Here is a 17,636-nt window from a genome sequence, read left to right as displayed (position 1 = left end):
TTGGATTACTGCAGTTCTGTTTTGAGGCTTCATGTCAACATGATGTCATGGACATGTGATCATGTGATCATGTGATCATGTGATCATGTGATCGGTGCTGTGTGACAGACAGAGTGAGTGACTTAATGACTGACAGAATATGAGGCATTAGAGCAGATTATGATGCTTTTTAAAGGATGGGAGGAATACTGAAGTCCTTGGTTGTCTAAATGATTAAAAATGACAGATTGGATTCTCTAGGTTTTAGAGATATTCAGTGATGAATTAAGGTTTTTACTTTGTTTTCCCCAAACAGGTTTATATAGCGTTTTACCTAATGTGTTCGTTATCATCAATAACATTCTCTAAAGACGACTTTCCCTGAGAATCCGGCAGCTCTGTGCCGCCTCCTGCTGGCGGTCTGGTGTCACTGCAGACCTGGACCGGCCAGAGGAGCCGGTCTCACAAGACAAACATGAACAACAAAATAAAAAAGTGACAGTAAACAGTCTGGTGACAGATCAGAACACACCAAACTACATGAATATTACATCTACAGCAGGAGAGCTACGAGTAGTACTACTACTACTAGTACTACTAATAATAATACCACTACTACTACTACTGATACTACTACTACTACTGATACTACTACTACTACTACTACTTTACTACTACTACTACTGATACTACTACTGCTGCTTACCAATACTAATACTACTACTAATACTACAACTACCACTTCTACTACTGCTACTGCTGCTATTGGGTCTGTTTTGTGTTTCGGTCAGATTTCAGTTTTGTTTTTATCTCACCTGCACAATTAGTTTCACTTATTTAGTTATTTTTCTATATTTCATATTCTGTCATGCAAATATACATAAATTAAACTTTATTTAAACTTCAACTAAACTAACTTAAACTAACAGACTTGTTTCAGTCTGGAATGATAAAATGTTTTCAGCCTCCTGCTGCCAGAAAACTAAGAAAACACTCACAGCAACAGCAGGTTGCAAATAGAGCCGCTTCCTGCAGGCTGCTGCGATTAAAATAGACCCCAGTGGCCCTCGGTGCATCCCAGGGTGGTGTGTGTGCGTGTGTGTGTGTGTGTGTGTGTGTGTGTGTGTATGTGTGTGCGTGTTTGTGTGTGTGTGTGTTGGGGGGTAGAGGCCAGTTGTCGAGCAGCAGGTGTTGGTTGTTGCTGATTTATTTAGCCTGGACTGAAGCTTCTCCCACTCAGCTGTGAACTCACCATGAGGTAGGAAGGAAAACCAGCCGGTCCACAGACTGAGAGACTGAGACCTGGGGAGACCTACACAGGCTGGAGAGACCTGGACAGACCTGCAGAGACTGGAGAGACCTGCAGAGACTCGAGAGGCCTGAAGAGACTGGACAGACCTGCAGATACCTGGACAGACCTGCAGAGACCTGGACAGACCTCCAGGTCGGGGTTTGGCTGGGTGAGGCGGCTGGCGGTCCACATCTCCTCTGGATTTGCAGCCAGGGAAGCGGAGACATGGAGGGTTTCTGAGCTGAGCTGATCAGAGGTAAGAGAGAGAAAACTGATCCTGAATCAGCAGAGTCACGGTTAAACCTTCAATGTAAATTACACTATTAACACTTAACATTAACACTGAAATCTGACATTGATTGATTAATATGATTAATTTAACATGATTTATATTTTACAATGTTACAGTAACAATGCATTGAAACAAACAAAACAACAAAATCAATATAGCTTCAATTCACTATTCAGTCTGTTTTTGGTTGATCTGACTCTGGATCAGTGACACCTCGCTGTGTGGCTGTTGACTTACGATCTTTTCCGCTGCTGTGTAAACAACTGTTGACAAAGAAATGGCTGAAAGCTTAAAGACACAATATGAACCTGGTGTAATATTAACATATGTACTCACAGGCTGTACTGACAGTTATTACAGTGTTGCATCACTGTAATTAATTGATGCAGTCTCAGTCTCAGTCTCAGTCTGTCTCAGTCTGTCTCAGTCTCAGTCTGTCTCAGTCTCAGTCTCAGTCAGTCTCAGTCTCAGTCTCAGTCAGTCTCAGTCTCAGTCAGTCTCAGTCAGTCTCAGTCAGTCTCAGTCAGTCTCAGTCTCAGTCAGTCTCAGTCTCAGTCTCAGTCAGTCTCAGTCAGTCTCAGTCAGTCTCAGTCTCAGTCAGTCTCAGTCTCAGTCTCAGTCAGTCTCAGTCAGTCTCAGTCAGTCTCAGTCTGTCAGTCTCAGTCTCAGTCTCAGTCAGTCTCAGTCAGTCTCAGTCAGTCTCAGTCTCAGTCTGTCTCAGTCTCAGTCAGTCTCAGTCTCAGTCTCAGTCAGTCTCAGTCTCAGTCTGTCTCAGTCTCAGTCTGTCTCAGTCTCAGTCTGTCTCAGTCAGTCTCAGTCAGTCTCAGTCTCAGTCTCAGTCTCAGTCTGTCTCAGTCAGTCTCAGTCAGTCTCAGTCTGTCAGTCTCAGTCTCAGTCTGTCTCAGTCTCAGTCAGTCTCAGTCTCAGTCTCAGTCAGTCTCAGTCTCAGTCTGTCTCAGTCTCAGTCTCAGTCAGTCTCAGTCTCAGTCTCAGTCAGTCTCAGTCTCAGTCTGTCTCAGTCTCAGTCAGTCTCAGTCTCAGTCTGTCTCAGTCTCAGTCTCAGTCAGTCTCAGTCTCAGTCTCAGTCAGTCTCAGTCTCAGTCTGTCTCAGTCTCAGTCTCAGTCAGTCTCAGTCTCAGTCTGTCTCAGTCTCAGTCTCAGTCAGTCTCAGTCTCAGTCTCAGTCAGTCTCAGTCTCAGTCTGTCTCAGTCTCAGTCTGTCTCAGTCTCAGTCAGTCTCAGTCTCAGTCTCAGTCAGTCTCAGTCAGGCTCAGTCAGTCTCAGTCTCAGTCAGTCTCAGTCTCAGTCAGTCTCAGTCTCAGTCTCAGTCTCAGTCAGTCTCAGTCTCAGTCAGTCTCAGTCAGGCTCAGTCAGTCTCAGTCTCAGTCAGTCTCAGTCTCAGTCTCAGTCTCAGTCAGTCTCAGTCTCAGTCAGTCTCAGTCAGTCTCAGTCAGTCTCAGTCAGGCTCAGTCAGTCTCAGTCTCAGTCAGTCTCAGTCTCAGTCTCAGTCAGTCTCAGTCTCAGTCAGTCTCAGTCAGTCTCAGTCTCAGTCTCAGTCAGTCTCAGTCAGTCTCAGTCTCAGTCAGTCTCAGTCTCAGTCAGTCTCAGTCTCAGTCTCAGTCAGTCTCAGTCAGTCTCAGTCAGTCTCAGTCTCAGTCAGTCTCAGTCTCAGTCTCAGTCTCAGTCTCAGTCTCAGTCAGTCTCAGTCAGTCTCAGTCTCAGTCTCAGTCAGTCTCAGTCTCAGTCAGTCTCAGTCAGTCTCAGTCAGTCTCAGTCTCAGTCTCAGTCAGTCTCAGTCTCAGTCAGTCTCAGTCTCAGTCTCAGTCAGTCCCAGCATCATCTCAGCTCTTCATCAGGAGGCTGCATGTTGTTTCAGTTTGAAGCTCAAACTGCTGCTGCAGGTTTCTGATGAAACTTCAAACCTCAGAGGAAATAATTTACTGAAGATTCAGTTTGATACAAAGGACAAAGTCAAAGTACACCAAACTCTACTACTGCTCCTACTGCTACTACTACTGATACTACTACTACTACTACTACTACTACTGCTACTACTAATACTACTGCTACTACTACTGATACTACTACTACTACTACTACTACTACTACTGCTACTACTACTACTACTGCTACTACTACTGATACTACTACTACTACTACTACTACTACTACTACTACGACTACTACTACTGATACTACTACTAATATTACTACTGCTACTAGTGCTAGGACTACTACTACTACTGCTACTACTACTGATACTACTACTACTACTACTACCACTACTACTACTGATACTACTACTAATATTACTACTACTACTAGTGCTAGGACTACTACTACTGCTACTACTGCTACTGCTACAAGTAAGTACTGTTACTTCTACTACTTGTTTTTGTACTTCTATTTTTTATGTATACAGTCTTAAAATAACTTAAAACTCTCTGTCATTATGATCATTTTCAGCTCACAGGAATATTTGTTCCATCTATTATCAGAGTGCTGTGACCTCTGACCTCTGACCTGTTGGTTGATTGTAATGTTGCTGATGCAGGAGCTGATTCTACTGTTGAGTCACAGAAAAGACCAGAATGAAAATATACGCTTCTATTGAAAACCAGATTGATGTGTCTTACTGTGATTAATTAACTTATGATATATTGTCTGTTACTTTAAAATCTGACTGGAACAAATGCAGCTGACTTTTCCAACAAAGCAGGATTAGATTAGAGGAAACATTAGAGAGAAATTTATTGGGAAATTGCAGCAAAGTAGTAATAGGATACAACAAAAAGAAATAGAATTTTGCTATATGAGTATATATGAATATATAATCTATTGTATATTTATTATTATTAAATATAAAATATATATAAAATAATATTTATTATTAATTATTTATTTATAATTTATTTTTAAGAACATAGTTTTAATAATTCAAATTAATAATTTCATTTGGAGTAGTTAATTTATTAAATTGTATTAATTTACTTATATTTGCTTATATATAACCCCAAAATTCAATGCAGTGCTCCTATTTGAGGATTAAAACGTCAATTAACTATGAGCCAATTAGAAACACTCTGCTTCTCACCTGAACCAATCAGAAACACTCAGTCAAATCAGGGTCCTCAGCTGTGTCCACCATAAAACAATCTGTTGTCTTTGGATTGTGTTCATAAGTGTGTGTGTGCGTGTGTGTGTGTGTGTGTGTGTGTGCATGTGTGTGTGTGTGTGCGTGCATGCGTGTGTGTGTGTTTGTTTGTTTCCAGGGTTGTAAATCTTGGAAGTAACACATTGGTGTTTAATTCACAATGTTGAAGTGTGTGTGTGTGTGTGTGTGTGTGTGTGTGTGTGTGTGTGTGTGTCACAGCCAAACTCCAAAAGTGCAGCTGCATCACTAACAGAAAGCCTGCAGAGAAACACAACAGACAGTAAACTGACCTGCTGAATATAAATATAGAGGAACAGACTCTCTCTCTCTCTGTCTCTCTCTCTCTCTCTCTCTCTCTCTCTGTCTCTCTCTCTCAATTCAATTCAATTCAATTCAATGAGCTTTACTGGCATGAAGTACAGTTCAGTATATATTGCCAAAGCTTACTGATCAATAATGATAACATTAATAACTCTCTCTTTTTCTTTCTTTCTCTCTCTCTTTCTCTCTTTCTCTGTCTTTCTCTCTCTGTCTCTCTCTCTCGCTCTCTCTCTCTTTCTCTCTTTTTCTCTTTCCCTCTCTTTCTCTCTCTTGCTCTCTCTCTGTCTCTTTCTCTCTCTTTCTCTCTCTCTCTCGCTCTCTCTCTCTTTCTCTCTGTCTGTCTCTCTCTCTTTATGTTTGTCAGATTTCTGTCACAATAACAAAATGGCAAAGTGAAGAAACAAAAATGAATGAAAAATATTTATGAAAGAAAATATCTATCTATCTATCTATCTATCTATCTATCTATCTGCTGTAACTATGGGGGCAACTGGGTGGTAAATTTAGTCTAGCCCCCCCCCCCCAACACACACACTCAGCCCCTCCCACCTGCAGGTCTGTTAAACTGGACTAAAGGTCAGTTGTCTGCAGACCACACACACCAGGCAGTCAGTACACCAGTCATTTAGAAGACCAGTCAGTAAACCAGGCAGTAAGTCAGCAAACTGGTTAGTTTATGTAACCCAGTCAGTCAGTAAACTAGTCAGTCAGTCAGTTACTGTAATAAGCCAGTCAGTCAGTCAGTCAGTCAGTCAGTCAGTCAGTCAGTCAGTCAGTCAGTAAACCAGTCAGTCAGTCAGTCAGTCAGTCAGTCAGTAAACCAGTCAGTCAGTCAGTCAGTCAGTCAGTCAGTCAGTCAGTAAACTAGTCAGTCAGTCAGTCAGTCAGTCAGTCAGTCAGTCAGTCAGTAAACCAGTCAGTCAGTCAGTCAGTCAGTCAGTCAGTCAGTCAGTCAGTAAACCAGTCAGTCAGTCAGTCAGTCAGTCAGTAAACCAGTCAGTCAGTCAGTCAGTCAGTCAGTAAACCAGTCAGCCAGTCAGTCAGTCAGTCAGTCAGTCACAGTCAGTCAGTCAGTCAGTAAACCAGTCAGTCAGTCAGTCAGTCAGTCAGTCAGTCAGTCAGTAAACCAGTCAGTCAGTCAGTCAGTCAGTCAGTAAACCAGTCAGCCAGTCAGTCAGTCAGTCAGTCAGTCAGTCAGTCAGTCAGTAAACCAGTCAGTCAGTCAGTCAGTCAGTAAACTAGTCAGTCAGTCAGTTACTGTAATAAGCCAGTCAGTCAGTCAGTCACAGTCAGTCAGTCAGTCAGTAAACCAGTCAGTCAGTCAGTCAGTCAGTCAGTCAGTCAGTAAACCAGTCAGTCAGTCAGTCAGTCAGTCAGTAAACCAGTCAGCCAGTCAGTCAGTCAGTCAGTCAGTCAGTCAGTCAGTCAGTCAGTCAGTAAACTAGTCAGTCAGTCAGTCAGTCAGTCAGTAAACCAGTCAGTCAGTCAGTCAGTCAGTCAGTCAGTCAGTAAACCAGTCAGTCAGTCAGTCAGTAAACTAGTCAGTCAGTCAGTCAGTCAGTCAGTAAACCAGTCAGTCAGTCAGTCAGTCAGTAAACCAGTCAGTCAGTCAGTCAGTCAGTCAGTCAGTCAGTAAACCAGTCAGTCAGTCAGTCAGTCAGTCAGTCAGTCAGTCAGTAAACCAGTCAGTCAGTCAGTCAGTCAGTCAGTCAGTCAGTCAGTCAGTAAACCAGTCAGTCAGTCAGTCAGTCAGTCAGTCAGTAAACCAGTCAGTCAGTCAGTCAGTCAGTCAGTCAGTCAGTTGGTAAACCAGTCTGTCAGTTACTATAATAAGCCAGTCAGTCAGTCAGTCAGTAAACCAGTCAGTTAGTCAGTCAGTCAGTCAGTCAGTCAGTCAGTCAGTCAGTCAGTAAACCAGTCAGTCAGTCAGTCAGTCAGTCAGTCAGTCAGTCAGTAAACCAGTCAGTCAGTCAGTCAGTCAGTCAGTCAGTCAGTCAGTCAGTAAACCAGTCAGTCAGTCAGTAAACCAGTCAGTCAGTCAGTCAGTCAGTCAGTCAGTCAGTCAGTCAGTCAGTAAACTAGTCAGTCAGTCAGTTACTGTAATAAGCCAGTCAGTCAGTCAGTCACAGTCAGTCAGTCAGTCAGTAAACCAGTCAGTCAGTCAGTCAGTCAGTAAACTAGTCAGTCAGTCAGTCAGTCAGTCAGTCAGTAAACTAGTCAGTCAGTCAGTTACTGTAATAAGCCAGTCAGTCAGTCAGTCACAGTCAGTCAGTCAGTCAGTAAACCAGTCAGTCAGTCAGTCAGTCAGTCAGTCAGTCAGTCAGTAAACCAGTCAGTCAGTCAGTCAGTCAGTCAGTAAACCAGTCAGCCAGTCAGCCAGTCAGTCAGTCAGTCAGTCAGTCAGTCAGTCAGTAAACCAGTCAGTCAGTCAGTCAGTCAGTCAGTAAACCAGTCAGTCAGTCAGTCAGTCAGTAAACCAGTCAGTCAGTCAGTCAGTCAGTCAGTCAGTCAGTAAACCAGTCAGTCAGTCAGTCAGTCAGTCAGTCAGTCAGTAAACCAGTCAGTCAGTCAGTCAGTCAGTCAGTCAGTCAGTCAGTCAGTAAACCAGTCAGTCAGTCAGTCAGTCAGTCAGTCAGTCAGTCAGTAAACCAGTCAGTCAGTCAGTCAGTCAGTCAGTAAACCAGTCAGTCAGTCAGTCAGTCAGTCAGTCAGTCAGTCAGTAAACCAGTCAGTCAGTCAGTCAGTCAGTCAGTCAGTAAACCAGTCAGTCAGTCAGTCAGTCAGTCAGTCAGTAAACCAGTCAGTCAGTCAGTCAGTCAGTCAGTCAGTCAGTCAGTAAACCAGTCAGTCAGTCAGTCAGTCAGTCAGTCAGTCAGTCAGTAAACCAGTCAGTCAGTCAGTCAGTCAGTCAGTCAGTAAACCAGTCAGTCAGTCAGTCAGTCAGTCAGTCAGTAAACCAGTCAGTCAGTCAGTCAGTCAGTCAGTCAGTTGGTAAACCAGTCTGTCAGTTACTATAATAAGCCAGTCAGTCAGTCAGTCAGTAAACCAGTCAGTTAGTCAGTCAGTCAGTCAGTCAGTCAGTCAGTCAGTCAGTAAACCAGTCAGTCAGTCAGTCAGTCAGTCAGTCAGTCAGTCAGTCAGTAAACCAGTCAGTCAATCAGTCAGTCAGTCAGTCAGTCAGTCAGTAAACCAGTCAGTCAGTCAGTAAACCAGTCAGTCAGTCAGTCAGTCAGTCAGTCAGTCAGTCAGTAAACCAGTCAGTTAGTCAGTCAGTCAGTCAGTCAGTCAGTAAACCAGTCAGTTAGTCAGTCAGTCAGTCAGTCAGTCAGTCAGTCAGTAAACCAGTCAGTCAGTCAGTCAGTCAGTCAGTCAGTCAGTAAACCAGTCAGTTAGTCAGTCAGTCAGTCAGTCAGTCAGTCAGTCAGTCAGTAAACCAGTCAGTCAGTCAGTCAGTCAGTCAGTCAGTCAGTAAACCAGTCAGTTAGTCAGTCAGTCAGTCAGTCAGTCAGTCAGTCAGTAAACCAGTCAGTCAGTAAACCAGTCAGTTAGTCAGTCAGTCAGTCAGTCAGTCAGTCAGTCAGTAAACCAGTCAGTTAGTCAGTCAGTCAGTCAGTCAGTCAGTAAACCAGTCAGTCAGTCAGTCAGTCAGTCAGTCAGTCAGTAAACCAGTCAGTCAGTCAGTCAGTCAAATACCCTTCCATTCCACATTGAAACCAATGCGTACCGTTAGCGCCAAGCTAATATGTTTGTTTGCAGCTAAAGGTGACTTGATTTGAATAAGAAATGCTAACAATGCTAACAATGCTAACACTTCATCATTTGACAAGGCATTCATAACTTGGATGATGATAGAAAATCAGTTTTAGCTTTTGATAGTTGATAGAGAAAATCAATGTAACCTGCTGATTATGGTGTCAACTCTTATTTCTTCACAAATCAGCTTTCTGTATCTATCTATCTATCTATCTATCTATCTATCTATCTATTTATCTATCTGTCTATCTATCTATCTATCTATCTATCAACCCCATTTCTGAATTTGATTGATCATGTCTAGGAGGAACCAATGAATGAATGCCGCCATTGTAAGCCCCGCCCACAGTCTCCTCTCTGCTGTTTGTTCTTCAGGACAAACAGAGAGACAAGAGTCCACATTACAACACCACACTGTCCACCTGATACAGATAATATGAGACACAAACCTGCAGAGTGGAGGCTGGGTGAGGGAATGTTACTGGTATTTTATTAGTGCTAGTGTTATTATTATTATTATTATTATTATTATTATTATTATTATTTTATTATTATTATTTTATTACTGGCTTGTAGTGTTTCCAGGCAGATGTGGTTTTAGCTGCAGGACAGCACAACAGTATTGTTGATGTGTTGAGATTTGAACTAAACCCCAAACCCAAATCTGTGTGAAGCCTGACATCTAATGGTAAACAGCATGCTGCTGAACTGGCCATCTGCTATTGGCTGATCTTTGGTGCCAGGTGATGATGTCATCTTCTATAGAGTACAACAGGCACCAAAGACCAAGACCAAAGGTTATTATTATTATTATTATTATTGTTATTATTATTTAGTAATGGTGTGTTGTTTTGTGTTGAGGTTCAGTGGATGGATCCTGAGGAAGAGGAGCGTCTCAGCTAGCATCTGCTGGATCAGAGGAGGTGAGCTGGAATCTGCTGAGAACATGTGACGTGCCTTTGAGCAAGGCACTTAAAGCACTCTTCCCATTTTCGACATGGACCCATCCATCATTTTCCATCATACTGATCAATTCCGACCAAATTTGCATCAGTTACTTCACTGTAGAGCTTCTTGCATCTTGCTTGCTCTCAGGACAGTCCTAACAGGCCAGTGGACCTTCCAAAGATCTGAATGCGCTCAACCTTTGAGTGTTTTATTTGCTTTTCTTGCTTGCCAGATATGTCACTCAGATGAGGGTAGGTAGCATCATTAATAGTATGTTCAGACTGCGGGCTACAAAGCAACAGGAAGTCATGTGTTTTCAATGGAAGCGGCGTCATGAAGCTCCAAACTCCAGAGCGTAAAATGTAGCAGCGCGTCGGGCGAGCGCAGCTACAAACTGAAGTTCAGCTGGCTTCAGCTGTTTTCCATGCTTTGATGATGTGGTGAAGCGCGAACCAAGTAGAAGTATACGTGTTTCACTATTCTCGTTCCCAAAGGTTGTTCCCAACTGAAGGTTCCTTGCCAATCTGGACACATTTCAGAACGTGATGACGACACGAAACGTCAACAACCGCCAAGCTACATAGTCACCAAGAAGTGGTGACAATGTAGCTTGGTACTCCAGACCGTTTTGTAGCTTTCGTAGCCCGTAGTCTGAACAGGTTTTGGCTCGTAAAGCCTTCATCACCGGAGAGGATGTGTTGGCGGGCGTTCTGTCGGGGAAACGACACACTGTACACACTGCAGACACCGCGGGCGTGAATCACTCAATGACAAGATGAATCAGAACGAGAATGCTCCATCACAACAACACCCGCCTCCTCACACTCTCTGGGTCAAAGAGTCAAACAGTCCGGTTAGACCAGGCAACCCAAAGCGTGTCTTTATCAACATATTGACGCTCACTCTGTAATGAGATGTACAGTACATATTTAATTTTCAGTTTATCCATGACCGGACAACTTTCACTACTTATTTTGCACTACTTCACACAGCGGCCAGATGGCAAAGAGGAAACAAGGAAACAAGGAAATCCTTAAGCAATGACCAAGGTGGCATCAAAACTGTAGGAGAAAGTGACTGCAGATAATTTTCATTTAATCTTTTTAACATGTCTCATTACAGATTCACCAACACCCAAGTGTGGGTGAATTTGTTGTAAAAAATAAGCCGCACAAATGAACAAATTGATATGAAGACTTCATTTCAAACATGTTGTACATCCATTTTGGAAAATAATCTATTTATTACCTTCCTTTCATCATTCAATATCTCCAGTCTGTATGTTGTCATTTTGTCAACCAGAACTTGAGTTACCTTCTGTCTTTTTAAACATCATTTGTTTGGATTTTGTGCCATCAGTCACTTGATAAGAGTAGGCATCACTATCCTCAGTTGGTGGATAGCTCCTTTTGGAATTAAATTATTTTACATATTCACACATATACTTATCCATAAACAAAAATTTCTACATACATGTTGTCTTTCAGACTTGGTCATTCTACCAAGTCAGTCCGGGTTCAGCCTGGGTGATGGAGACCCGGGCCCCCGTCACACAACACACACCGTTACCGTGGAAATGCAGTATCCACCTGGTCCTGCTGCTGTTACACCTGTTGTCCCCTGAAGGTACGAACACAAAATGCATTTTATAACAAATTACACTGTTTTCATGGTGTGCACCAAGTGTAAATATTTTAGAGACACAATAGAGGCTTTAACAGGCTAATGCCTTGTTGAATCTGTCACATTCTGCAACAACCTCCAACACGATGTCGGCCAGCTGGTCAGCATCCCAGACGATTCGCACACGCTACAATAAAGCTACAAGATGCTACTTTTTGACATTAAAATAGCACTAAATAAACAGGATCTGAACTTGACCAAGTGAGGGGGAGGAGGGCGGGACTAACAATACACTTCCTGTCTCAAGGAGAACATTTGCATAATGTAGCTGTAAATCACACTTAACCATCAAAGGCAGGTGCAGGTTCTGATGCTGACAGCTAACATTTCCTTCCTGTCTGCAGTCTGGGCTTCCTGTCGCATCCTGAAGTGTAACTCTGACTTTGTGGCTGCAACTCTGGACCTGGGCAACAGTGCAGGAGGAGGGGGAGGGGGAGGGGGAGGGGGAGGGGGAGGGGGGGGAGCAGGAGGACTCAGCAGGGAGGCGGTAAACGTCGGTTACTGCAGCGCCCTGCGGTCCTACGCCACATGCACCAAGCGGACGGCCCGGGCCTGCCGTGGCGACCTGGCGTACCACTCGGCCGTCCAGGGCATCGAAGACCTCCTGATCCAGCACCGCTGCCCCCGGGCGGGACCCACCGCCCAGCCCCGCCCCCTGCCCCAGGCGCCCCTCTCAGGAGACGCCTGCCTCTATGAGAAGGGCTTCTTCACACGAGAGGGACGGCCGCCGGAGTACCTCCACTGCGGCGTGTTCGGCGACCCGCACGTCCGAACTTTTAACAACGAGTTTCAGACCTGCGCTGTGCAGGGGGCGTGGCCTCTCATAGACAATGAGTACCTGTACGTACAGGCGACCAGTACACCGACAAGAGGAGAGACGTACGCCACAGCGCTTACTAAAGTGAGTCACGTTAAGGTTTAAAGGAATAGTTCACCCAAAAATGAAAATTCTGTCATCATCTACTCACCTTCATGCCAAATGAAACAGGTGAAATTTGTTAGTCCATATAACACACAGGGAGGCTGCAGCACAACTTGGTAGCAGCCTTCTCCAAAACAACTGAAGTCAATGGGGACCGGTTCTTTAGTTCCAAAACAAAAACAACCAAACAATCACACTGTGAATAGAAAGACCTATACACCATTATTTGTTGCAAATCAGTCAGCTGTAGTTAAGATTTGCACTAAATGATGGTGCAAATATACTGCAGGTGTTTCTGGAGCTCTGAAGAACTGGTCCCCACTGACTTCAGTTGTTTTGGAGAAGGCTGCTATGGAGCTGTGCTGCAGCCTCCCTGTGTGTTATATGGACAAACTTCACCTGTGTTTCAACTGGCATGAGGGTGAGTAGATGATGACCGAATTTTCATTTTTGGGTGAACTATTCCTTTAAGATGTTGACACAGATTTTCATAGTCCCAACCAATTGGCTGTGAAACACAAAGACATGTAAACAGGAAGTGAGTATTTCACATACATATTTTGGGTGAGCTCAAAAGTGTGTCAGACCACATTTGGTTGCACTCCACAGCGCCACCATCAGGCCAACCTTGCAGTAGCACCTATTATCATTATTTCTCCTACAAAGTTGCCTTAATCTAAATTTTAAACACAGCATATTTCAACTGCCTACATCATCTTTGTATCACAGAATTTTGATACTTGATACTTGTAAACTGCGAGACCATCCAGACTTCACGTACCTGCAACATTTAACCTGCAGCTGCAGGACGGTCACTGACATGTTCTGTCTGTTAGAACGTTTCCAAAATAATGAATCAAGCTTATATTCTCACCATCAAATCACTTGACCCGTAGGCTTGGACCTCACTAATGGCCGCTTGTGGCTATATTCATTATTATTCATTATTATTATTATTATTATTATGTATAACTGTCCTTCGTCTCTCCTTCAGATCACCATCATCTTTAAGAACTGGCGTCAGTGCATCGAGCAGCAGCTGTACCAGGCGGAGCTGGACAACGTCCCGGCGGCGTTTGTGGACGGTTCGGTGTCGAGCGGCGAGCGGCGCGGTCAGCACAGCCTGCTGGTCCGGACCCAGAGCCCCGGCCGCCACGCCGAGATCCGGGCCGCCCACATCGGCACGGTGCTGGTGGTCCGGCAGAACGGCCGCTCCCTGGGCCTGGCGGTGCGCTCGCCCCGGGCCATCGTGGAGGCCTTCGCCCCGGAGCAGGACCTCCAGCTGTGTGTGTGGGGCTGCCCCGCCTCCCAGAGACTCAGCACTCTGTACCCGCCTCCTTCCTCTTCCTCCTCCTCCTCCTCCTCCTTGGCGAGCGCCCGGGCCCACTGTGCGGCGCTCCTCCCAGCCAGAGACGTGTACTACCAGGCCTGCGTGTTCGACCTGCAGGCCACAGGCGACCTGAACTCCAGCGCGGCGGCGGTCAGCGCCCTGGAGGACGCCCGGGGAATGATCTCCGACATGGAGAGGGTTCACCTGCTGCCGGTGGCCTCAGCGGACCGACACGGACCCCGTCTGGACCTCATGCTGCTGCTGCTGGGCATTCTGGGAGCTGTAGGGAGGCTGTAGACCAGGAGGAGGTGACTGGGATCGTACTGCTCTCAGGGTTTCCCATTAATGTATTAAACTGTGGCGCACCGCCACAATTAATTTCTGCCGCCACAGTTTCACATCACTGAGAAAGAAAATGTTGCCGTTGTTATTAGTAGTTTTACTATTGTTTTTGCGGTCTGTGCCTTCATAAAACTCAGTCTCCTCTCAAGGGGCTGTCCCTCCCCCCTGCTTTGGCAGGTGCTGCTAAACACACCCTCATCCCAATATGTGTGAGATGAGACGCAAACACGTGCACACACACACACACACACACACACACACACACACACACACACACACACACTACATGATGCTGCGGACGTCTCTCAACGAAGCACAAGCCTCGACCTGGAACACATTTGTAGCAGGCCCATTCACACAAAGAGCGACAACTATAAAGATAACTATAAACTATAATGATATGCTGTTGCTCAAATGATATTGGCGCCAAATATTCAGAGAAAACAATGGAGCTTTATCAACATGCTTTTATTTTACTCGCTCTCTAAAGTAAATAAGGACAGAGCCGATGGATTTGGGTTCATGAATTGCCGCAAAAGAGAGAGGAGCCAGCAGAATCAATAATGCTCTTATACGGAGCTTTCATTACATTATTGTGCTTTGTTTATATGAGAGCTAATTACTAATGGCCACCAAGTGAAGCTGTTCATTTCTTTACCAGTAGGAGACTCTGCACAGCATCTACTGTGGATCAGAGAGTAAAGTCTCCTGTAGTCCATGTTGAGAGAAACACCTGAACGTCACCGTGGCTGAACGGGTTTCAACAGGATGCTGGAGACACATGTTGTTCCCTCCGGGTCATATTATAAAAACATAGCATAATAGTGCATTTGCGGTCAGGTTGGCCAAGACATGGTGCTATTTTGTTTAGCTAGCAAAAGTTAGCGAGTTAACTAGCTTCCAGGTCAGTAAACCGCCTTACCGCTAATCCCAAGAGCTGTTCCGATCCCGACCGGTTTGTCGCGTTTCTTTTCAACATTTTTAGAGGCGATGGTCTTTGTTCCTCTGGACTTCTGTCATCAGTTCCTCAGCAGCTCCGTCACTGCAGTGAACTACTGAACTCTCCCAACCCGTCCTTTGTAGAACTCTATCGGATCGCAGTACGAGTGAAAATGCAACGTGACTGTATCCCAACGTTCATGCGACTCGACCATTATTTTTAGCTGCATGCTTACACCCTATTTTTTGCTGTATGTTTTCACCCTTAAACAAAACAGGAGATGATGAGAAACAACCAACATCAGAGGTAGCATGGTAATAGTAGAGCAAGAGCGAATTTTTAGGAAAAATATAACTCCACAACATAAATATATGCATTAATCAACATAGGCTTGTTTGTATTTATAATATGCAGTCATGACTGCATTGCTTACAAAAGCACAAAATTACTAATGGCTTTTTTTTCTGTTCCTTACTGAATTTTTTATTTTTTTTATTTTGTCCTTCATCATGACAGTGATCAGCAGAGACCGGGCCGGTCCAGCAGCCCCCTGCCTGCCTGCTGCCCGGTCCAGCCGGTCAGTTCTGCTGTGAGCCGGGGAGCTGCTGCCGGGCCGGGGAGCAGCTGCCGGGCCGGGCCGGGCCGGGCCGGGCTGGGCACGGGAGCTGCTGCCGGGCCGGGCCGGGCCGGGCCGGGCCGGGCACGGGAGCTGCTGCCGGGCCGGGCCGGGGAGCAGCTGCCGGGCCGGGCTGGGCCGGGCCGGGCTCAGCAGCTCTGACTGAGGGGACCGTCTGCCTTCAGCCCGGATCCAGACTGAATCGCGTCCCGCCCACTTTAAAGATTTCGTAGAGCCATTCAGAGAGTCTGGTGTTTCCCTCGTCAACAGCTCGCTCAGAGAAACAATCGAACCAATCAGAGCCTTTGTGGGCGGGACTAAAGTTTGAACCGTTTGTGTGACGGTTTCTCATTGGCCTTTCAGCAGAATAGATTTGTTGAAATCTCCTCCTTAACCAACAGATTGTCTTTGCAAAGATGATATTTTTGTCAAATGGCTGGTAAAATGTCTGCTAACCCTGTAGAGGCTGACTGGCTGCAGCATCATGTGACTGAAGTGACATCAGAGCCACTGGATACGTCAGTCGCTAGTGATTGGTTCGGGGAAAATCACCCCCCCACATACACACACACACACACAGAAAACGGCTAACGAGGAGGAAATGGAATGGAGTGGAAGATTCAGTCTGAAGATCAGGATGCATCTGATCCTCGTTCCCTGCCCACATTTTCCCAGCAGGGATTTGAACTTGCAACCCTTCTGTCAAGTTTGCCTCTAATCATCAGACTCTGTATGATCCTGAAAGCGATCCGGTCCAATCAGTGTGGGTTTGGGACCTGTCAATCAACTCTATCAGGAAATGCCTCCAAGACAATTTGTTATTCAGCTGGAACATGGAAGAGGTTTCACTCCAAACTGAGTTCCACCTTTAAAAAAACTCTAAAATAAAATGTTTGCAGACGTGAAGTAAAGAACAATATGGGCTACTTTTAAAGTTAGGATGACACGATCATCTTAAGAAGTTGTTTTCAAGGATAAAATCATCTGCTTTTTATTACTGACAGATGAATTTCAAGTAGCATTTGTATAAATATATATATATATACATATATATATATATATATCACGTTTTGAAATGAAACAGGTGAACAAATGTAAATACAGCAATACAGGAACCTTTATCAAGACAAATTCATTATTTATCAATAATTTATTACGTATATTGTACATATATGTTTATTGTGCTATTTTCTGTGTGTGTGTGTGTGTGCGTGCGTGCATGTGTGTGTTTGTGCGTGCGTGTGTGTGTGTGTGTGTGTGTGTGAAACCCCTTGTGTGAACAGAATTATACCATCAATGTATTGACCAATTACACTATTTGTGAATGTAGCTACCAAACAGTGTTTAGCAAACCAAGTTTCCTCAGATTCATCAAACACAACTCTGTATTGTATTCTGTAAGTCAGACGGACAGGATGGAAGTTACTAAAGTAATAGATTACTGCAACATTAACATTGCAATAAATTAACAGATCTATTCTACACTCTCAGTCTGTGTTCAGGCTGAAATCCTCCTGTCTCTTCAGTGATGTTGGGGTGATGTTGGGGTGTTTTGGGGCGTAAACCACTTCCAGTGGGCGTGTCTTGTGGGCGGGGCCAGCGGTGAGCCGGTTGTGTATCAAGGTGAGGCGAGCGGCCGCACAGCAGGACGTCACAGCAACAACAACGGAGGAAAGAAGAAGAAAAGAAAGAAGAGATTTTTTATTTATTTATTTATTTTTTTAATTACTATTTTATTACAACAAGTATACATACAACAACAATATCAAACAAGTTCTCAGCACTTTGTGTATACAACTTGGGGGGGGGGGGGTCACTAGCTGTACAGCTCTTGGGAAAAAGCTGTTCTTCAGTCTGCTGGTCCGGGACTGTATGGTCCGGTATCTCCCACCAGATGGCAGGGGGTCAGACAGGTGATGATGGGGTGTGATGGGTCCCAGGTGATGCAGCGGCTCTCCTCAGACATCTCTTGTGAAAGATGTCCTGTACGGGTGGCGGTGCGGTCCCGGTGACACGCCGGGCCGTTCTCACCGCCCGCCGGAGAGCCTGGCGGTCAGCCACAGCGC

General features: G+C 45.0%; 1 protein-coding gene across 1 annotated transcript; it reads left to right on the top strand.

The window, feature by feature from the left end:
- The first annotated feature begins 11,266 nt into the window (after positions 1 to 11,266).
- hjv (hemojuvelin BMP co-receptor) lies at positions 11,267 to 13,969 on the top strand. Its single transcript, XM_071906072.2, has 3 exons — positions 11,267 to 11,363; positions 11,765 to 12,321; positions 13,337 to 13,969. The coding sequence occupies exons 1-3, from the start codon at positions 11,267 to 11,269 to the stop codon at positions 13,967 to 13,969; spliced, it is 1,287 nt and encodes a 428-aa protein (XP_071762173.2).
- Positions 13,970 to 17,636: the final 3,667 nt, after the last annotated feature.

Source organism: Centroberyx gerrardi, chromosome 12 (genome assembly GCF_048128805.1).
Source record: "Centroberyx gerrardi isolate f3 chromosome 12, fCenGer3.hap1.cur.20231027, whole genome shotgun sequence".
NCBI lineage: Eukaryota > Metazoa > Chordata > Actinopteri > Beryciformes > Berycidae > Centroberyx > Centroberyx gerrardi.
This window is presented reverse-complemented; position numbering and strand designations above follow the sequence as displayed.